The 22,500-nt window shown below is 42.2% G+C and overlaps 2 protein-coding genes and 1 long non-coding RNA gene across 7 annotated transcripts in view; 2 read left to right on the top strand and 1 right to left on the bottom strand.

The window, feature by feature from the left end:
- The window catches only part of LOC121697579 (peroxisomal succinyl-coenzyme A thioesterase-like), a 33,657-nt gene that overhangs the window by 1,402 nt on the left and 9,755 nt on the right, over nucleotides 1-22,500 (top strand). Inside the window, exons 2-12 of one of the 4 annotated variants that reach the window (XM_042079147.1) lie at nucleotides 350-449; nucleotides 533-723; nucleotides 1,020-1,183; nucleotides 1,727-1,846; nucleotides 2,127-2,209; nucleotides 3,512-3,605; nucleotides 3,953-4,033; nucleotides 4,160-4,301; nucleotides 4,430-4,554; nucleotides 18,639-18,661; nucleotides 18,778-18,824. In XM_042079147.1, the coding sequence (XP_041935081.1) occupies nucleotides 350-449; nucleotides 533-723; nucleotides 1,020-1,183; nucleotides 1,727-1,846; nucleotides 2,127-2,209; nucleotides 3,512-3,605; nucleotides 3,953-4,033; nucleotides 4,160-4,301; nucleotides 4,430-4,554 (1,100 nt within the window). In that variant the 3' untranslated portion in view covers nucleotides 18,639-18,661; nucleotides 18,778-18,824. Of the gene's footprint in view, nucleotides 1-349; nucleotides 450-532; nucleotides 724-1,019; nucleotides 1,184-1,726; nucleotides 1,847-2,126; nucleotides 2,210-3,511; nucleotides 3,606-3,952; nucleotides 4,034-4,159; nucleotides 4,302-4,429; nucleotides 6,334-18,638; nucleotides 18,662-18,777; nucleotides 18,825-22,500 lie in introns of those variants that run through there. The other 3 variants (XM_042079149.1, XM_042079148.1, XM_042079146.1) reach the window with 3 other exon arrangements.
- LOC121697580 (peroxisomal succinyl-coenzyme A thioesterase-like) lies at nucleotides 7,861-19,891 on the top strand. Of its 2 annotated transcripts, none has more exons than XM_042079151.1 (10): nucleotides 7,861-8,273; nucleotides 9,328-9,427; nucleotides 10,008-10,198; nucleotides 11,261-11,424; nucleotides 12,095-12,214; nucleotides 13,735-13,817; nucleotides 14,206-14,299; nucleotides 14,863-14,943; nucleotides 17,139-17,280; nucleotides 18,689-19,891. In XM_042079151.1, exons 1-10 carry the CDS (start codon nucleotides 8,042-8,044, stop codon nucleotides 18,811-18,813), a joined length of 1,332 nt encoding a protein of 443 aa, XP_041935085.1. In that variant the 5' UTR covers nucleotides 7,861-8,041; the 3' UTR covers nucleotides 18,814-19,891. The 2 variants fall into 2 exon arrangements, with proteins under 2 accessions (XP_041935085.1, XP_041935084.1); XM_042079150.1 differs by lacking the exon at nucleotides 14,206-14,299 and adding an exon at nucleotides 14,072-14,165 and having other exon boundaries at nucleotides 18,689-19,890.
- LOC121697584 overlaps nucleotides 17,853-22,500 on the bottom strand; it is a 14,395-nt gene continuing 9,747 nt past the window's right edge. Inside the window, exons 2-3 of the long non-coding RNA XR_006026488.1 lie at nucleotides 18,816-18,911; nucleotides 17,853-17,883 (exon numbers count right to left, since the gene is read on the bottom strand). This is a non-coding gene — a long non-coding RNA (uncharacterized LOC121697584). The remainder of the gene's footprint in view (nucleotides 17,884-18,815; nucleotides 18,912-22,500) is intronic.

Below are 22,500 nucleotides of genomic sequence, written 5' to 3' on the forward strand. Positions count from 1 at the left end.
TGAAATGTCTAACTAGGGGTGATGAATCTATCCCAGCCATTCGTTTTGAGTAAAAATTACTCCCAGTACATACAAAAATCCATAACAAGTGGTTTTATTGAACAATTACAAAACAAAACTTCCTTAATCGGTTTAAAATGTAACAAACCTCATCCAACTCCCCTGCCCTCCCTCACTCCTGTTATCTTCTGGCTGGTTGATGTTCTGGCAAGAGTTACCATGACAGTTCCAACAATCAGAAATACACTTGACTCCTTGCTTTTTACAGCAGCACCTGAGAGTGTCACAGTTCCCTGCCCAGTTTCCATAGTTTGGTGACCATAATCATTCCTCCCCCCTTTTCTCATAGTTGTAGAAGATGCCAGTAGAGGTGGGACCTATGTTGGAGTTGAACCCATGGGTCTCCTTTGGAGCTTGCGACCCGTTCCTGGTAGCAGACACGGACTCAGGTGGCGTAGCTATCAGCTACAATAACATTCAGGAGACAGTCTCCGATAAGGTCACACTGAACATGATCTTTGTGATGTTTTAGGTTACGAAAAAGAGACGTCCTGTCACCAATGGTGGTGAACATATCCGTGTATAAAGGTCACATGACCCAGGGGTTCTCTGAAAAGGACGCCTTGGCCACGGTCGTCACGGAGAGATGGTACCTGGCGCCAGGTGTGCAGCGTGTGGAAATCGGGAAACGAGGGGTCAAAGGCACACTTTTCATACCACCAGGTACAATCCCCCACTCTGTCTTTCTCTCACACATCTACACACTCACTCAAAACTATGACAGCTGTAAGGTGATTTTGCAAACTATGCTTGTTCATATAATTCTGACATATTTAAATACAAACTAAATGTCACAATTTTGTATGCAAAACTGGGGAAAAGACAACCTGTTGCATCTATAGGGCACTGCAGATTTGAGAGTTCAGACTGCTAAAGAGTCTTTGTGTTGGTTTGGTATAGCATGGTTTTGCATGTGTATGCTTCATATTTGTGTATGCTTCGTATTTGTGTGCGTGCAGGCCCAGGGCCCTTCCCTGCAGTGCTGGACATGTGGGGAGGGGGAGGGGGTCTGGTGGAGTACCGGGCGGCCCTCCTGGCCTCGCATGGCTTTGTTGCCATGGCGCTGCAATACCTTGGTGCAGATGAAGAGTGGACGTCTGATGTTGAGACTGGATACTTTGAGGTGTGTGTGTGTGAGTGAGTGAGTGAATGAGAGTCTGTCTGGTGTCAAGTTGACATGGACAAAATTCATCTGTGTTTTGTAATTTTTTCAAATTAAACTGTCATTTTGTAAATGCTTCTGAGAAAATAAATTAGGCTAGCCTGCTTCACTACCTCTGCTTTGGTCGCAAGCTTCCCTCCTCCGACTTCTAACTATTCATGCGTTTTCTATCTCTCTCTCTCTCGATCGATCACTCACTCTCTACAAACTTAAGTTGATCTTAAAGGAACCGCACTTTTATAAGTGTAATTGCTGCTGTACCATGGAGGACAGGCCTATTATGTGTTTGATCCGTCATTGGTAATAGGCTTATATTATGTAAAATGGAGATATCATAGGGCTTATTGTATATATTATTTTCCAAAGTAAATTTGCAAGAAACTAGGTATAAAAACAGGGTTTTTATAACAAACAAGATTTTCTTCAGAACCGTGGATTTGATGTGTTGTTACACCAGTACTATGCCTACATTCTGCTCAACTGGCGTGTTTACATGTGTTGCAGACGGCGTATAAGGTCCTTCAGACCCATCCTCAGGTGTGTGCAGATCGGGTAGCTGTGCTCGGTCTGTCCTTTGGAACCTCTGTCACACTCACACTAGCAGCGTACTCTAAAGTTGTACAGGTGAGTCGCGCTGTCTTTCTTTCTGTCTGCTTGTCTGTCTTTTTGCCTAGTGGTGTCACAGTTGTTCTGTAGAATGAACAGATAAATATATAAATAAATGCAATAATTCAATGTGATTTCAATGACAAATGTGTGCTAAGATGAAGTTAAGATGTCATACAAGTCTGTTATATACAGGATAAATGTATAAATATTGTTTTATTATTTCAAACCTTCTATGCAGTGATGTTCACTTTCATGAACATTTTACTGATATCTTTCGTGTTCATGTCTCTTTCAGCCCCGGTGTTGCGTATGCATCAGTGGTAGCCATGTTCATCCTGTCAACAAGCCCCTGATTGAGGTCCTACAGGTCATGATGCAGTGAGTACTAGGTGGAGAGTGCACTATGTATGAGTGCACCAAGAAAAAATAGTTTGTATGAAACCTCTACACCCACGGTTGTCAAACTGGGGTACGCGTACCCCCAGGAGTACGTGGACTGATTTCAGGGGGTACGCAAAAAAATATCTAAGTCATATGCCTTTTCAAACATTTTCTCTATCCCATGTTGGTAACTTAACTTCCGCATTTGCACTGCACATTAAAAACTTATTTTCTCCGCATTAACAAAATATTCGAGAGTGGAGACAGAGAGGGTAAAACAGCGTTTCTCAAACTGTGGGCCGCGGAGACATGCCAACATGTCAGGTGGGGCGCGAACTGACGTGAAAAACAGGAGTTTTTTTTATTTCTTTTTTTATCTGTAGCCTAGGCCCAGGTAGCACACGATGCGCAATGGACGCACTGTGTTATTCATAGGGAAGCGCTCGTGTCAAGGCAGCTTAGTTAGTCCCGACCTGAATGAGATTTTGAACGAGGTTGTGAGAGTGGTGAATTTCATCAAGACCCGGCCCTTAAAAGCGCGTCTATTCTCCGCACTTTGAGAGGAGATGGGAGCTGACCAAAAGGCTGCACTGTTTCACAGCGAGGCAAGGCTTTCCCGAGGTAAAGTGCTTTGAGCTCCGAGTTTGAGCTCCGAGTCGCCTCTTCTTGGAGGAAGAGCGCATGTTTGAATCTGCAAGCACGTTCACTAATGAACATTTCTTGACGAATTTGTATTTGTAGGCCTATCATATGTTGACTATTGATGAGATTTGTATCATATGTTTATGATACATATTAATAAAACAATTAAAAAAAAAACTTGTTAACAATTGGTGGTGTTGGGGGTACTCCGGAAGATCATAATGTCTCAAGGGGTACATGCCTGTTAAAAGTTTGGGAACCACTGCTCTACACAGTCAAGACGCCACCTACTGGCCGAGCATATGTACTACAGCGTTTCTACTCCGGTTTTTGCATGTCCGTCTGTTTTCATTTCTGAAAACAACGTAATGTGGATGCAAAACTTCTTGAATACACAAAGGAAAAATATTGTTTCTAAAACCTTTGTTCTTGTGTGGATTAAGCTTTAGTAGCCACTACTAAGCGCACTGGTAAAACCGATACATGGTAGGACTTTCTGAAGCTGGGCTTACACCTCTATACACTGGGGCATATTGCCTCTGGTTTGCTTCAGTATTTAAATGAACTGGAGCGGCATGATAAAGGTTCTCTCTGAACATGATTGTTACAGGATGTCAAAGAAGGAATATATGAATGTGTGTGTGTGTCCGTCCGCAGGAACATGACAAAGGCACGTATTGATGAGAATAATCATGTGGTCTGGAGAGATGTCATTCTACCCATTCCTACTGAGCCAGACCTTAAAGTGGATGTAAGTGTGTGTGTGTGTGTGTGTGTGTTTGAGGACTGCAGCCCACAGAGTAACAGTGACAACAGGTAGCCCACCAGAGTGGCCGTGACAGTGTTTTAGGGAGAAAGACACAGTTCGAGTACCTCCACCCCATACGCTTGATGGGCGTGTGTGAAAATTGTCTTTGTGATGCTGTTTCTGTGTATGACACTGTTGAGTCCGTGCCTATTTCTCATCACGGATATTCACAGGCAGCATAGTTTGCAGTGGCTGTGTGGATAGATACATTTTTTAAACTTGCACTAAGTGTGGGTGTGTGTGTGTGTGTGTGTGTGTGTGCGTGCGTGTGTGTGTGTGTGTGCGCACAGGTGGGCCGCATAAAGTGTCCTATGCTGATTGTGATTGGTCAGGATGACCAGAACTGGGCCACGGTAGAGTCCACTGAAGACGTGAGTCGGGATATTCTCTCTATCTATCTATCTCTCATGAATTGTTCAAAAGGGAAAAATATTGTGTTATTTTAACCTTTTATTCAAATTCACATATATTTGGTGTGTGTGTGTGTGTGGACACAGATAGAGCAGATGATGGAGCGGGCGGGGAATCGCCACCTCCTGACGGTGTTGTCGTATCCAGACGCAGGTCACCTGATCGAGCCACCTTACACACCTCACATCCGCTTCAGCAATTTTATCACACAACACAATAGGGAAAAGGGTATGTACACAACCATACACACACCTTACTTTCGCTCCAGCAACTACATCACACTACACTGCAAGGAGAAAGACACACACACGCACACACACACACACACCCTTCCTAATCTGTCTGTTGTGTTGCAGTGTTGATGCTGTGGGGGGGTCAGACGAAGCCTCATGCACACGCCCAGGAGGACTCATGGGAGAAGATCCTCCTCTTCCTCCAGAAACACCTTTACCAAGACTTACCACCAGCAGCCAAACTCTGATGATGACACACGCGCACGTGCTGCGCGTCGGTGTCTGGTTCGCCCTGTCGGGACTTATAGCTTCAGTACTCTCAAGATATCTTCATACGGCTCTGGGTATTCTGTAAGGGATAATGTGTAGAACGCCGGTCATTATTGGGAAAATAAGTCCCGACAGGGTGAACCGGACCCCAACGCACAGCAGAGGAGTCTTGTTCCGCCCTGAAGAGACCTATTTTCCCAATAATGATGGCGTTCTATAGCAAAAACGTATTGAGTCGTAGCTTTGCTACAATTGTAACAAAACCAGCAGAACGCTGCCCTCAGAACGTTGGTTCGGTATGTTTGTGTTGTAGTTCTTTCTAGGGGATATTGGTGTTGATACGTACGTGGCGATAAATCTACAAATCCCGTGATAAATGCAATACCTGCTCGCAAAATAAGTCTGCGTCTCCTCAGAGTTTGTTAAAGTTCAGCTACGTGTGGAAAATGGTAAAGTGTACTTTCAACGAGACGTGGCTAGATCACAATGATTTCCGCTGTTGGTTACAAGCGGTACCCGGTTAAGAGGCACACTAATATCTGCCCCCATAGCAAAGTGTTCTTTGAATAAGTAAAATAATTTGATTCTCATTTGAGTTATGCAGATGCTTGTTTCCTAACACCCACAATATTTACCAAATTCACAGCACTGGTAATGACATGAGTCTGTTAAAGAGCACTAGCTGATATACAGTGGTACTGTGGTAGCAGTAGTTACAGTCCAGTTCAGTGAGTTCATGGCACAATAGAAAGGTCTATTTACCTACAGTATATTCTTATAAAAAAATGTCCAATACTTGTTACATGGTAGCAACTAGATTAAGGATGTTTCACGTAAAGTCCGGATTGTTGGACAAAATGTTTGCACTAAATCAGGTAATTAAATGCATGTGCTCATATTAGTCTTTACATACTAAGGAGAACATTTGTGCTATCTCAAATGTTGTCCTTGGTGTGTAAAGACTAATAAGAACACATCTATTTAATTGCCTGAGTGATTTTGTGCAAATGGCCTATATCGTCTGAAAATTCAGACTTTGTGTGAAAGAAAGGCCTCTGCACAGGCACTCCGCAACTTTCGATTACATTAGATTCCATTGTATTGATCACAACCCCGCACACCAACACTTTCTCGACACATTTGATGGTATCATTTCCCATTCACGCAATATTCTTTGTAAAAGTATAATTTTATTAATTTATTTAGAATTTACTTTTAGTCATTAAGACACTTTGGTTCAAACTGACTTACATGTAAACAACAACAGAAAACAGAAGAAAAAATAAAATAATCCAAAGCACTATGGAACAATCACTAATCTCAGCTTCGCCATGGCTTTTTTTTTTTTAAGGTGAATGTAGTAGTGTTATCAAAAGTAAACATTCTAGAAGAGCATAGAAAACATAACTTTACATTTAATTTATTCCTGTGAATGTCTCTTATCTGGCTTCTTTGTTTCCAAATAAGTAAAACTTGAAACAGGCAGCACTTTGTGTTTTGGCAGTGAAACTATACCCTGTGCCTTGATGTTCCCAATGAAACTGTACCCTATACCCATGTTCCCATGAAAACTTTGAACGCCTGACTGATCATATGGTAACAAGACCCTGAGCAGAAAAGAGCAGCATCCCTGCATCCCATATTGTACACCTTTACAAGACATACACATGATTCCAGCTAATAGCTAGCACAATTTACAGTTTTTTTTTCTATTCCGATTAAACTATTCTGAATAAACATTTTGTGTGATCTTTTTACATGGGGTATGTTTTATTCCGATCAGTGTCTTAACAAACACTAGTCTTTGATCATAATAGCCGTTACTGTTTTGCTTTTGCTTAAAGAGCTACAGCAGGAAAACTGATTAACTGCATACACTTTTAATACGATTAGAATCTGAATAATGGCTCAATTGGAATAAGAACAGAACATACCACCTCTCATTCCGACTAAAATTGTAATCAGATTGGCAATTTTATTCTGATCAAGGTGTTTATGTGTGTCATTTTTATTCCAATTGATCCGTTATTATTAGGGGTCCGAGCAGCACAGCTGTGGGACCCCTATTGTTTCTGTGCTTTTCATTTTTTTCCAAAATTATGTAAAAGTCCTACTGCAGCCTAAACCGTAACTCCAAAACTCTTGAAATTTTCAGGTATGGTTACCAGTACCGCCCTCTACCCATAACCCAAAATTTGGGGTACTGCAAAATGTTTACTTTTGCCACAATTTCATAGAAAAGCCAAACATCATAAAAAGTTTGATAAGTGGGATAATGCCTTGTACTGGTGTTTCTTAGGTTGAGAGTTCCAATCCCTGCTAGAGCTTTATGATCAGGGTTACCATCATAACACTGTCAATTCCTATGTAAACATAATAACAAGTAACAGTAATAACAGTAATAGCAAGTAACTCAAGTCGTTATATTGTAGCCTATTTGTGGAAGTTTCTTTATTTGGAAAGTTGAATCGCATTTTCCTCTGGAGTTAAACGTTTGTTTGTAGGCCGTATACCAAGGCCGTGTATTGATGTTGTGGCAAGCTATGTTGTAAGAATGTGAAATGAATAAATATCAGAATAAGAGGCTTTTGCGCAATAGTCAAAAGATAATGCGCCTTTATTGTAGCCTAGTAGAGTTTGCGAGGTGGAAAACAAGAGGAAAATGTTTAAAATGTCCATTTAAATAGTAGGCTAATATAATGCACTGTTGAGCGTTTTAAATCCGAAATAATAAGGAATGTGATGAGATTGCTATTAACTTTAAAGAGTGCATCTACAATTGAAACTATCTACAGGATATACATGGGCTTTAGTTGACTAGATTTTAATCGGTCAAGTTGAAGAGCTGGTGTCCGTTAATGATTGTGCAAATAGGCTGATTCATGTCCCTTGCATTTTGCAACTGCGAGGTCCATGGCAGGCGCCCCACAGAAATGTTTCATTTTGCGAGTGAGATGTCCATGCTGTCCCTTCTGCGACACGTTCGCCCCCCCAGTTTCAGAGCTATTCTAAATGCAAAATTCTACAGAGGGATGTGACTGTGGTAAACAAACTATATCCTAATAGAAAACTGATAGCTTTCCTGGCTAAGTTAGACCTATTAGACAACATGTCAATTGTGCTGACGACCCAAATAAAATCTCCTGCGACCCACCCGTGGGTCGCGACTCAGTCTTTGGGAAACACATTAGGCTACTTTCAGCCAGCGCTGTAAGCGACTCTCAATGATGGCTCCGCGGCCACGAGAGCAAGTGGGTAAGGACAGAGTCACGTTTGGCTCAAAAAAAGTCTCTGACCATGTCGCGATTGGCTACTTAGTGCACTTTCACCGTGTGCGTCATTTACGTAAGAGAGGCATATAGCGCAGCAACTCTACCCTTGGTGGAGTGACGATCTAAAATCCGTGTAGACTCTGCCGTGAGGTGTCTGTTAGAAAATGTAATTACATCCCAGAGGAGCAGAGAGATGAGTGTTTTTGCTGATGTCAGCCTTGGTAGGTCAACGAGCTCAATGGCCGTGTGTCCCGTCCTGTCGCTGCAACCTACCCGGGCACTAGTGGATGAAAAGTTTCAGATAGTTGTGAGAAATTTACACCCAAAACAAGAGGTAACGCTTCACTCCTTACATCACTCCGAGGATAACGACTACTGGGAGGCGTTTGGTCATTATATCAGCGACGCAGATGGAACAGTTACAGGTAGACTAACTGGAAACGTTTACATAAAGTTACTGTAGCCTAGTCTACTTCCTGTCAAGCACCAGGAGCGTCAAATGAACAGTGGTTGTTGGCAGCCTGGTATGGCAAGCCGTTTTAACTTTAAATAGCTAGGCAGGATGTTGCATGCAGACATGTAATTCAGTTCCTCCTAATCAAAAAAACATTTCAGATATATTATAATGGCATTCTTCCTATCCATAATTTCCATTTAAGATAACTACTACGTCATTCTTCCTAATACAAATGACATCACGTTTACCATTCATTTCAATGAGGCTTTCAATTTCAGATATCCATTTAGGTCATTCTTCCTATTCGCAATTGTCATTTCAGATATCTTCTGCCTCATTCTTCCTAGTAGGCCTACAAACTCCTTTTTCTGATATCTGCAATTCAATTGTGACTAGACGTTAATATAATTCCAGATATCCAAAATGGACTACCTTTTCAGATATCCATATTTTGGATATACAAAATACATTTGTTGCTAGTAAAAAATAATTGGCATTATGACTGGTAAAATTGCCATTTTAGATATCTACAGTTACAATTATATCGGCCACGTTTGCTTTTAAAGCATTTTTATGTCTTCAATTCACTTTTAACTATAGGCCTACCATCAAAATTGTACAACCTGACAATTTGTACCCGTAAGAATATAATTTCAGATATTTGTAATTGATATTCTGACTAGTATGAACATAATTTTGACTCAAAATATTGCATTTTTCTGCATATGAACTACAAATAATTCATCCAAAACCGCAGTTTTGACACTTGCTGTAGTGCAGTTATTTTTTGGAAGGGATATGAATCTCAAGTGAGGGATGGCGGCTCTGTTTGTTTTTGAGCTCCTAAGGGGACAATGTTTTTTTGTTGTTGTTTGTTGTGCACAAGAAAATATCTAGCCATCACACTGAATTTTCTAGTGTGCATCAGAAACTTTAAAAATACACATATATTTTTCTCATGGTCCTTTTGGGGATTTCCATATTTTGGCGACTATAATCATTCCTCACCCCTTTTCTCATAGTTATGGAAGATGCCAGTAGAGGTGGGACCTATGTTGGAGTTGAACCCATGGGTCTCCTTTGGAGCTTGCAACCCGTTCCTGGTAGCAGACACGGACTCAGGTGGCATAGCAGCAGTGCAGATCCGTTACATTTCAGACCCTTACATTTTTCACATGTTGTTAATGTTATTTTATTATTTATGGCAGACTCATCTGAAACTTCAGATTGACTCAATTCATTTGAATCTACTACGCCCAATGCTCCACAATCAATAGCAAAGCCAAAACGGATTTTCAGTCAGAAAAATGAGTGAGCTATTAGTTAGATATTTTCCCTAAATTGTTCAGCCCTAATAATGTACACAATGTAACTGTGAGAGTGAGACCTTATATAGACCCACAGTAGGGTGGGTTCCTTCTATTTCCTAATGATGTCCAATGAATTCAGTTAGGCACAGGTGGACTCATCCCAAAGACCATTGGTATAACTACGATGCACTAGAGCTCAGCTGCAAGTGACATAACTAAGGGTCTGAATGAGAGAAAAAAAAATTGAATCTATTTTAAGATGAGTCGTAAATGTAAAATGTGGAAAGCTCTCGAGGGTCTGACAACTCTGAAAGCACTGTATACATATATCTCACATTTCTGTGAGACATTTCCTGTCTGATTAGGTCATACTATGAATCTCTCTTTTTTAGGTTGCGAAAGAAAGACGTTCTGTCCCCTATGGTGCTGATAGTATCAGTGTTCAAAGGTCACATGACCCAGGGGTTCTCTGAAAAGGACTCCTTGGCCACGGTTGTCACGGAGAGATGGTACCTGGCGCCAGGTGTGCAGTGTGTGGACATCAGGGAACAAGGGGTCAAAGGCACACTTTTCATACCACCAGGTACAATCTCCCCATCTCTGTTTCTCTCTCTCTCTCTCTCTTTCTTTCTTTCTTTCTTTTTCTCTCTCTGCCTCTCTTTCACACACACACACACACACACACACACACACACACCATGCTTAGAGTTGTTTTTTGATACACACATTATCAGGGAAGAAGCTCTTCATGAGGCTGATGGTGTGGGGGTTGAGACTCCTGTAACACCTGTCAAATTAGAGGAGAGATAAAAATGTTAAAATCCTCCGCATATAGGCGCCGGCATGAGTGTGCTGCTGTTGCTTGCCATGCATGTCAGTGCCGAAATGTTTAGCTGGCTACACTTGGATAAACAATGGATTTTATTGAGCAGTGCCGTCAAAATATAACTGAATGGTAATCTACACGGTGGTAGCGACACAGTTCGTCACTGGTGTGCGGGGTCGTATAGTCGAAAGTGGAGTGCGGAGCGCTTAAGCCCTGTGGGGGGCGTCCTGGATGATGCCCTTTGCTTATGAGGAAACCAGGATACTGTGTACCATGTACATTTACATTTAATCATTTAGCAGACACTTTTATCCAAAGTGACTTACATGCCAATTGCATTACAAGTGGCATTGTTCCTGGAGCAACTCGGGGTTAAGTGGAAGCCAAGAATTGAACCCACAACTTTTCAGGCTACTGCATGCTAGCCTAGCTCTTTAGCCATTACGCTGCCACCACTCTATACCTTATACCGGACAGCGGCTGGCTACATACATAGAATTTTATTGTAGGTAACCGGCATATTAATATCCATAAAGTATACAGAAATATTAATATCCAGGTTTCTCTGTGTTCATGTAAACACCATATCCTGTGCTGATAGAACTGTATTGTTGGTAACCTGGATACTAGAATCCATCACGTATACAAGGATATTAATGTCCAGGTTTCTCTGTGTTCATGTAAATGGCATATTCCGAATATGATCGAATTTGTGATAAGCCTTATAACCCGGATACTTAAATCCATGTAAACACAGTTTATGGTGGGCACTTGTGTGTTTAAATGTGTGTGTGTGTGTGTGTGTGTGTGTGTGTGCAGGCCCAGGGCCCTTCCCTGCAGTGCTGGACATGTGGGGAGGGGGAGGGGGTCTGGTGGAGTACCGGGCGGCCCTCCTGGCCTCACATGGCTTTGTTGCCATGGCGCTGGAATACCTCAGTGCGGTCGAGCAGCAGCCATCTGAAGTTCAGACTGGATACTTTGAGGTGTGTGTGTGTGTGCGTGTGTCTGTCTGTTGTAAAGTCGGCTTGGACAAAGTCCAGCCGTAACCTTTTACCCATATTCACATAATCATTGGTGTGTGTGTGTGTCTGTGTGGTGTGTGTGTGTGTGTGTCTGTGTGTGTTATTAGATTGTTCTATTCGTAGCGTAGTACACACATGCACATGTTGCTTAAGCCGAGGTGTCAGTAAGCCCCCATTCAGCACAGTGGTACATGCTAAATGGACTGCATTTGTATAGCTGCTTTCTCCCAAGCACTTGTACATCCTCTCAGTTCTCATTCACCCACAAGTTCACACCCACAAATTCACACACTCACATTCACACAATTCACATTCACTCACCATTGAATAAGGCACATGTGTCTACACACATTTGTTAGTTTGTTTTGTGTCTGTGAGAGTGAGTTAGTCTTACCTCAACAAAAAGAGTAGAAAGTTTGTGTGAGTGCGTGTGTGTGTGTGAGTAACAAAGTCATGATATGTATTAATTCTTGTGTGTGTGTGTGCGTGCGTGAGCGTGTGCGCACGTGTGTGCGTGCGCGTGTGCGCACGTGTGTGCGTGTGTGTGTGTGTGCGTGTCCGTGTCCGTGCGTGCGTGTGTGTGCGCACGTGTGTGTGTGTGTGTGTGTACTGTATGTGTGTGTGTTTGTAGATGGCGTATAAGGTCCTGCAGACCCATCCTCAGGTGTGTGCAGACAGAGTGGCTGTGCTCGGTCTGTCCTTTGGGACTGCTGTTACCCTCACACTAGCAGCGTACTCTAAAACCGCACAGGTAAGTCCACGTCTGTCTGTCTATCTGTTTCTCTCTCTCTCTCTCACCTCTCATAAACAATACATTCACACGGACACACACACACTGACATACATGCAGGCACACACACACACCCAAGGACGTACTCGGCATAAAAAAGGCCCTGGACTTTCTTCCAAATAGGCCCACTACCATTCACGCGCACACATACACATTAGCTGTCTATCATGAGACAGTCTCACAGTACTGTGCCAGTGAAAGTATCACATTCAAAAAATAGTGAGTCAGATTTTATTATTTATTATTGATTAATGGTTATTATTTTGCCTCGTGCCTTCATTCATAGAAGTAGCCTAAACCAACAGGGATGTCATATACCGTTATGGTAAATCGGGGTCTATCAATAAATGGCCTTGAGTGTCTGATCATCTTTTTAAGACTAACAGAAAGCCTACAACTTGATCAAGTTGGTACACATTACATCTCATCAAAATGTGTCTGGACCTCAGGGCTGACAACTTTTGAAATCAGCTTGGAGTGAGATTTCTTTGAGAAGAAATGTGCATCAGGAGCATATCAATTTTGTGTTTCATTTTTTCTGTTTGCTACTGAAGCATGCTCAACATTTTACTATATGCAGCCTGGCAGCCTACTCAACTAATTTTAGTTTTGGGACTGCAGAATTACATTTTTTCAAATTCTGGTTGCTAAACACACCATCTTAACAAAGTTTGAGACAGACATAAACACTAAAGACTTGCCTGTCTTTTGTCTGACTCACGTCAACATTATCCCATCCATAGGCCTACCACATTACACTGCTTAAATGAAAACATATAGGCTACTGAACATGGACATCTCCATAGGTTACATTCACAATGAAGAAAACATTTAGCATACGTAGTTTCTGACGGAAATTACGTTTTGATGAACGGAGGGGCATATCCCTTATAGCCCATGTTCCACATTAATCGTAGACTATCACAGCAAGGACATGCAAAACATTTGTTTTCTGTATTCCGTCTCACACACACAGAGACAGACAGACACTGATACCGTCATTTTAAGTGAATTAAGAATGCCCATTTTCAACTGCTGATTTTTTTTACCTTTATTCAGGTGAATATTTAGCTTCAAATCTTTTTAGTTCCTTGTTGCCCTCATAGCTGGCTACGGGCCTGCTGACCTGCGTTAATGCACGCGTTTCGTTGTCAGCTACACTGAAGGAAACAAAGATGAAAGTTTAGCGTGATGAAAAAGGCATATGTGACATGAGGTAGTGAGACCCCGACACACATACACACACTCGGCTACGAGTTTATTTTCTCAGATGCTTTTAATGGAGTCTTAGGTACAATTGTTCAACATAGACACAGTACATGTTTGATTCTAAGGAAAGAGTTTAGCCATAAAATTCAGTATAACAAGCTAAAAGGTCATATTTACATTTACCTGTTGACAGATATGGAGGTGAAATGTATATTTACAATGTCAAAGATACTATTCAGTTATGCTCCCCATGTAAATAATGTGTGTTTCAGCCCCGGTGTTGTGTGTGCATAAGTGGTACGCATCTTTACCCACTCAACAAGTCTCATACCGAGATACTGCAGCAGATGAGCCGGTGAGGCCTGTGCATAGGGACCATTAGGAGATTGTGTCTGTGTGTCTGTGTGTGTGTGTGTGTGTGTGTGTGTGTGTGTGTTGAAATGGTGAGTGGCCCCTTAGACTCTGCCTCTGGATCTTTATTGTGTGTGTGTTTGTGTGTGTGAGTGTGTCAAAGACTCTCTTCGGTGACTTTTCAAGGCAGAGCAATTGAACATTTTCAGTGTCATGGCCAATATGTGTGTTCATGTGTGCGTGTGTGTGTGTCTGCAGGAATATTGCAAAGTGGCGCATTGATGAGAATAATCATGTAATCGGGAAAGATTCCATTCTACCAATTCCTTCTGAGCCAGACCGTAAAGTGGATGTAAGTGTTTGTTTGTTTGTTTGTATGTGTGTGTGTGCAGGAACATTGCAAAGGCACGCGTTGATGAGAATAATCATGTCATCGGGAAAGATACCATTATGCCCATTCCAACTGAGCCAGACCGCAAAGTGGATGTAAGTGCTTGTGTGTGTGTGTGTGTGTGTGTGTGTGTGTGTGTGTGTGTGTGTGTGTGTGTGTAAGAGTGCATGTAAGTGCGCATGATACATATACAGCTATGGAAAAAGTTAAGAGGCCACTGCAATTCATTCAAACAAATGAGTCGTCATATTCAAAATTAGGAGATCACTGCAAATTTCAATATGAATGTCATTTCATTCGAATGTCACTCAGCAACCGAAGGATGACATCAGAAAAAAAATGTGCAGTGGTCTCTTAACGTTTTCCAGAGCTATATTTGTGTGCCTGTGTGTGTGTTATGGACACCGTTTGACTATCTCAACCTCGTGCTTGATGGGCATGTGTGAACATTGTCTTTGTGATGCTGTTTCTGTGTAGGTCAGCAAAGTGACACTCGTATCTCTGTACCTCTTTCTTATTATGAATATTCAGGTAGCATAGTTCATATTGATTGAGAGGCTAATGTAAACAAGTGTCTGTGTGGTTGTATTTCGTAAATTTGTGTGTCTGACTATCTATCGTTATGTGTGTGTGTGTGTGTGTGTGTGTGTGTGTGCAGGTGGGCCGGATAAAGTGTCCTCTGCTGATTGTGATTGGTCAGGATGATCAGAACTGGGCTGTAGTGGAGTCCACTGAAGACGTGAGTCAATCTGCTGCAGCAATCTTTCTCTCTCCCACTCTTTCTTTCTCTCTCTCTCTCTCTATCTAGTTTTCTCTGTCTCTTGCTTTGACTCTCTCTCTCTCTCTCTCTCTCTCTCTCTCTCTCTCTTTCTGTGTAAACACTTTTTCATTCAGTTATAAATGTATTCTCACCAAATGCTTCACTCATGATAATAGTCTCTCAGATGTATTGTTGTTCAAGAGATGGACTTTACCTCTTTATGCTGTGACCAGTTTGCAGACGAGGTACATATCCTGTATATGAGAGCTTTTAGTTAACTCACTTTTATCTTGTAACCTATTTCTTCACATTAATTCACATTTTACTGCTGCTATTAACTGCTGCTATTTACAGGGTCTTCCTATGTTCACTGCATTAATTGTAATGTATGTGTTGTTGTATCTATCTCTTGTGAAATCTCATTTTTCTTTCATTCTAAATCTCTGATGTTTTATTTACTGGTTTGTTTGTTTGTATTATTACAACCTTTTTTTCTTTGTTTTCTCTCTATTATTGTGTTAAATGTTCCCAATGTAAAACACTTTGAGCTGTGTATAGATAGATAGATAGATAGATAGATAGATAGATAGATAGATAGATAGATACTTTATTGATCCCCAGGGGAAATTCAAGGTCTCAGCAGCATACAGACAACACAAACACATTCTTTAACAGCAAAAAGAGTAATTAAAGTATAAAAACACAACTAAGCAATAAGGACAGTAGAAGATAGAATATGCTAAATATACTAAAATACAAATTATACTAACTAACACTTAATCTAAATCAATACTAAAAAATAGTATCCACATAGTGGTGATTAATCAATCAGAGGCGCTTGCAATGACTGAGGCAGGGACTGAGCCTGTGATTCTCTGTGCATAGTAAGGTAAGGTAAGGTGCTCTGTGTGAATGAGTGTCATGGTGATAGTGCAATGGTGATAGTGGTCATGGTGATAGTGCAAATGAGTAAGTCCAGCAGTGCAACAATGCAGAAATAAAGTAAAGTCTATATATCTATATATTTAACTATTTTAAGAAAAGGTATAAGTGTGGCCACAGTTCGGCTGTGGCATGGAGGGAGGGGTTATGCATATGTGCTAATGTGCTAACATAGCACGCAAACAATGAGGCAGAAAGACAGTGGTAAAAGTGGCTAGTGGACAGACAGTATCCAAACATGGAGGGGGTGAAGAGGCAGACAGACTATGCAGAGAAGTCTATCTCTCCTCTTCCCTTAAGTGAGGCATTGAACAGTTCAATGGCCCTGGGGACAAATGACTTTCTCAGTCTGTCTGTTGTGCAAGGCAGTGAGCGAAGTCTCCAGCTGATCAGGCTCTTCTGCTTAACAATAGTGCTGTGGAGTGGGTGACACTCATTGTCCAAGATGTTGATCAGTTTGTTCAGGGTCCTTTTGTCAGATAGTGAAGTGATGCACTCCAGTTCAGCTCCTACTACAGAGCCAGCTTTCCTTACCAGCCTGTCATTTCGCCCCACATCCTTCTTCCTTGTGCTTCCTCCCCAACATACTACTGCATAGAAGAGGACGCTGGCAACAACAGACTGGTAGAACATCCTGAGGAGCTTGCTGCACACATTGAAGGACCGCAGCCTCCTCAGGAAGTACAGCCTGCTCTGTCCTTTCTTGTAGAGTGCATCAGTGTTGGCTGACCAGTCCAGTTTATTGTCCAGGTGGAGACCCAGATACTTAGGTGCTTACCACCTCCACATAGGAGAGCGGGCATGAAAGGTGCTATACAAATGAAGCTTATTACTATTATTATCATTATTATTATTATTATTATTATTATCATTATTATAATCTGTAAACCTCCTACAACAAGAGCCCTATGGCATTGTTTTGTTAGGAGAATGAAGCCATATAGCTCTTCTGTTAGGAAGTTTACCACTTACTCTGAGTTAACTTACCCAGGTTTGTCACTAAACCGTGTACCCCCCCCGCCAAAATGTAACAGTGTTGTGAGTACAAAAGTAACAAATGTGAGTAAATGTCTGATCTTGAGAATGGATAGTATACTGTGTGTGTGTGTGTGTGTGTGTGTGTGTGTGTTTGTGTGTGTATGTATGTCTGTTTTAGTGTCGGGCAAAGATCAGCCTATAATATTTCAACCAAATTCACATAATCTTTTTTGTGTGTGTGTGTGTGGACACAGATAGAGCAGATGATGGAGCGGGCAGGGAATCGCCACCTCCTGACGGTGTTGTCGTATCCAGACGCAGGTCACCTGATCGAGCCGCCTTACACACCTCACGTCCGCTTCAGCAATTTTATCACACAACACAGCAGGGAAAAGGGTACGTACACAACCATGTACACACACACACACCTCACATCCGTCTCAACAACCATGTACATACGCACGCACACACACACACACACACACACACACACACACACACACACACACACACCTCACATCCGCCTCAACAACCATGTACATACACACACGCACACACCTCACATCCGCCTCAACAACCATGTACATACACACACGCACACACCTCACATCCGCCTCAACAACCATGTACACACACACACACACACACACACACACACACACACACACACACACACACACACACACACACCTCACATCCGCCTCAACAACCATGTACATACACACACGCACACACCTCACATCCGCCTCAACAACCATGTACATACACACACGCACACACCTCACATCCGCCTCAACAACCATGTACACACACACACACACACACACACACACACACACACACACACACACACATTTTAACCATTTATTTATGTCCACATGAAGAAAATGGTACACAAATATTAAGAATGCAGTACAAATATTAAGAATGCAGTACAATACATACGCAAACCCATGGACCAGTAGCATGCACCAGACACACACACACACACACACACACCTCAAATCCGCCTCAACAATCATGTACATACACACACAAGCTGCATTCAGACTTACGTGTAAGACCGGAGGTTCTGTGGATGTTAAATGGTTGGGCCGTATATCTGAACAACATAAACGGTCATTTGGAAGTTCAAACGTATATTAGCCGGCTGTTCTACTGCTCCCCTCCTAGTATTTCCGACAGACATTATGTAAATGAGCTTGTGCCTGAACGAAGCGAAGATTCTGTTCATGTGGGTGTTCAACCAGTTCAACCAGTTCAACCACACAGAGATTCTGTTCATGTGGGTGTTCAACCAGTTCAACCAGTTCAACCACACAGAGATTCTGTTCATGTGGGTGTTCAACCTGTTCAACCTGTTCAACCACACAGAGATTCTGTTCATGTGGGTGTTCAACCTGGTCAACCAGTTCAACCAGTTCAACCAGTTCAACCAGTTCAACCACACAGAGATTCTGTTCATGTGGGTGTTCAACCTGTTCAACCACACAGAGATTCTGTTAATGTGGGTGTTCAACCTGGTCAACCACACAGAGATTCTGTTAATGTGCATCGGTGACCGTATAAATGTCAGCATGTTGGCATCATATCTGAATCACCCAAAGGGTCAGACCTCCATTTGACAAAGCTCCGCATATACTCCGGAGGTTATATCTGATAGCAGCTACACACACCTCACATCCGCCTCAACAACTTCATCAACACTTCAACAACACACCTCATCACACAACACAACAGGGAGAAAGGCACACACACACACACACACACACACACCCTTCCTAACCTGTCTGTTGTGTTGCAGTGTTGATGCTGTGGGGGGGTCAGATGAAGCCTCATGCACACGCCCAGGAGGACTCATGGGAGAAGATCCTCCTCTTCCTCCAGAAACACCTTTACCAAGACTTACCACCAGCAGCCAAACTCTGAACACACACACACACACACACACACACACACACACACTCTACCAGGACTTACCACCAGCAACCAAACTCTGATAACACACACACACACACACACACACACTCTACCAGGACTTACCACCAGCAACCAAACTCTGATAACACACACACACACACACACTAGGTCATTAGGACAAAGATCTATGAGGACCAGTTATTAAAATCTATAACAAATGTATAGAACTTAACTGGCAGCAGCCAGTCTACTCAGAAATGCACTGCACTGGTGTTTACACAGATTTGTATTTTCCCAGATTCAAAGAGCTGTAATCACAGCACATTCTGACCTCACTGCGTGCCACAATAACATGTTATCTTATTAATTTATTATAAGATACTGTGAATGCATGATAAAGCCTTTGTGTCTGTAATGACTATGGAAGATCAAGGCTCCTAATTAAAATAGTGTGCAAAGTGCAAAGCCAGTCAACAAGCAAAGCTTTGTGCATGAAAGACAGCTATTGTGTGGCATGTGGGCAAAGAGTATAGGTACTTCTACTCTCTTTGATATGGGAGCATTGAGCTGACTTATCAATGTTTGCGCATCATTGACTTGCCTTTGGTATTAAATGAGCAAATTGATTTGCGTGGTTATTAAATTAGCTTTAGTGAGACTTAAGACTTTGCACTTTGCACATCATTCAATTGAGGGCCCCATGTGTGTTTATATACAATAGGATATGTCTGGTTATCAGAGGAATGGGCATTGCTGCATACATTTTACTTGACTTAAGACTTTGCTCATCACTCAGATCAGTGTCCTAAGTGTCTCTATCCTAGTCGAGGAGTGGGCATTGCTGCTAGCCTGGGTGAACCCAGAGGAACCTGTAGAGGAACAAATTCATATTTACAATCAGGTTTGCCTGGGTTCACCCAGGTGGCATTGCTGCATAACAGTTCTGTGATAGTCCGGAAGATTCACACTGCTTTTTTGTAAGTTGCTTTGGATAAAAGCGTCTGCTTAATGAATATAAACATAAATGATGTACATCTGTGCCATAGCTGTTTATCCTTGCATTCATTTCTTAAATCCTGGCCCTATCCATTAAAGACCACAAGGGGGCAACATATCATACAAATTAGTCCTTGGGTACTCTGTACTGATTACTTGATGATATACCTCAGTCCACTCCTCTTGCGGAAAGGTGGCATTTGGGTTCTTTATCATACATAAGATGTATGCATTAAACATACAGTTACTCTAATCCAGTGGTTCTCAAAGTGTGAGGCAGGCCCCACTAGTGGGGAGCCACGTCAGATGGGGTGCGATGAACAGGAGGATCTATAATAATGCTTTTCTTTTTTTGAAAACATAGGAGTCATAAACAGACCGACATATGAATTAAAAATAGCATCTCATCCGGCGGACCGAGACAGGAAATGCAACCAAAATGATCAGATATGATCAGTAGTAAACACCTTTGTGTTTCAGACACTGTACTGACTCCGGAAGTTACAAATAAACATAAAGGCTCCCACACACACATGAACAGTACCAGCCAATCAACAAGTTGCTTCAGGACCTTGGAAGGGTGTGATGTAATTTGATTGGCTGTTGAAAGAGTTGAAATGTCAACAATCTTGCCAAAATCAAAGGCAGAGCCTATCAATGTACAGTGTGTGTATGTGTGGCCTGGTCGCCTACTTCTGGAAAGCAGACCTGAACTGCAGTTATTTTCCATAATGAACTATAATCTGATATGTTCTGCATGAAGGTCACACGTGAATATCATAATTTCTCCCCAACTACTCTGTGTGTGTGTGTGCGTGCGCTTACGTGCGTGTGTGTGTGCTTACGTGGTGTGCATACTCACCAACAGACGGCCATTGAACTGTAGTGGCAAATTTCAGGTCACATACTTCCAGTCAGGATGAATCTGATATGATCTGTAATCAGTCTGACTACATGCAATCATGAGGAGGGGACACTCTTGTCAGTGCTTAATTTATCATTCAGTCATTTCTCTGCAGACCTTAAACAAGTATAAGTATATATACTCTTTTGATCCTGTGAGGGAAATTTGGTCTCTGTATTTATCCCAATCCGTGAATTAGTGAAACACACTCAGCACACAGTGAGGTGAAGCACACACTAATCCCGGCGCAGTGAGCTGCCTGCAACAACAGTGGCACTTGGGGAGCAGTGAGGGGTTAGGTGCCTTGCTCAAGGGCACTTCAGCCATGTCTACTGGTCGGGGTTCGAACCGGCAACCCTCCGGTTACAAGTCCGAAGCGCTAACCAGTAGGTCACGGCTGCCCCAAGTGCACGCATAGTAGCCTAGTGTTAATAATAACCTATGCATGTAATGACAATCAATGTAAATGTAAATCAGGTTTTTGGCCAAGTATACTTGCATATACAAGGGATTTGGTCTCTGCATTTATCCCATCCATGAATTAGTGTAACACACAGCACACAGTGAACACACAGTGAGGTGAAGCACAGACTAACTAATAATGTCATCAGTTCTTCATGATCTCACAGACCTCCACGCATATGCATCAAAGACTATTGCAGGACGTCTAGAAATGTGCACATGTGCCCCAACAAATGTTTGGTTTATTAATTGTGTGGTTATTGTGTGGTACCTGTTTGATAACTGGTAACTGGTAGGGCCAGATCTGAGTACCTCCCAAACCTGGCTCCCTTCTATAGTCCCAACCCTGGGTCCCTTCTAGAGTAGGCCTACCTCCCAAACCTGCCCCCCTTCTAAAGTATAGTCCCAAACCTGGCTACCTTCTAGAGTAGTTCCTCCTAAACCTGCCTCACTGCACACTCTCTCACTGCCCACACTCACACTCTCTCCGCCTTGTGAGGCCAGCTGGATGGTCCTTCGGTGCCATGGTCCCCAAACTCTGGAATTCTCTTCCTGAATCACTCTCGATGACGGTCCTTCTTTCTCTTCCTTCAAATCAGATTTAACAGCTTTTTCTTTTGTATTATTTCCACTCCTTCTCTTCTATATATAAATGTAACTGATTATTATGATCAGGCAGAGGATGAGTCACTCTGTGGTCTTGTGACCCTCCTGCTACAGCCTGAGCCTTAGAGGCATGCTGGGACTGAGGACACACCAAGACTTTCAGCTCCATCCAGTCTGACTCACGATGACGACGAGGTTCCAGCTCCACAGAGCAGCCAGCTCCAGAAAAGAAAAGTTTCAGTTTGATCAAGAAAAGTAAACAAAAAAGAAGATATGCTATATGTATGGGACTATTTGTTTGAAAAGAAACTGGACTGACTTGAACTGGAATAAGGATCTAAACAGATTGTTTTGGTTGTTTCTTATGAATGAATGGCCATTAGGATATGTGCCTGTCCAAAATCATAAATTACCACTCTGTCTGTCCAACATTATAAAAAAAAACATAAATTACATAATGGATGACCATTATAAATGACTGATGAGGTTTTCACTTGATCAACCATTCCATCATCCAAACAGAAACACACAATCCATTAGACAGAGCCAAGACCTACTCATGTGGTTAGAAGGCATAGTGTGTCATCTCTTTTTTCCCTCTCTGGTTTTGTGCTTTATTTCTCCCCACATGTGCATCTATGGGAATCCATGGGAATCTCAACACTCCTTGATGCAAAGCTGCCTACAGGACAAACAGAGTCCTGATGTGGGCCTGCGCTTCGTTTTCT

Source organism: Alosa sapidissima, chromosome 22, assembly GCF_018492685.1.
Source record: "Alosa sapidissima isolate fAloSap1 chromosome 22, fAloSap1.pri, whole genome shotgun sequence".
Classification (NCBI taxonomy): Eukaryota; Metazoa; Chordata; class Actinopteri; order Clupeiformes; family Clupeidae; genus Alosa; species Alosa sapidissima.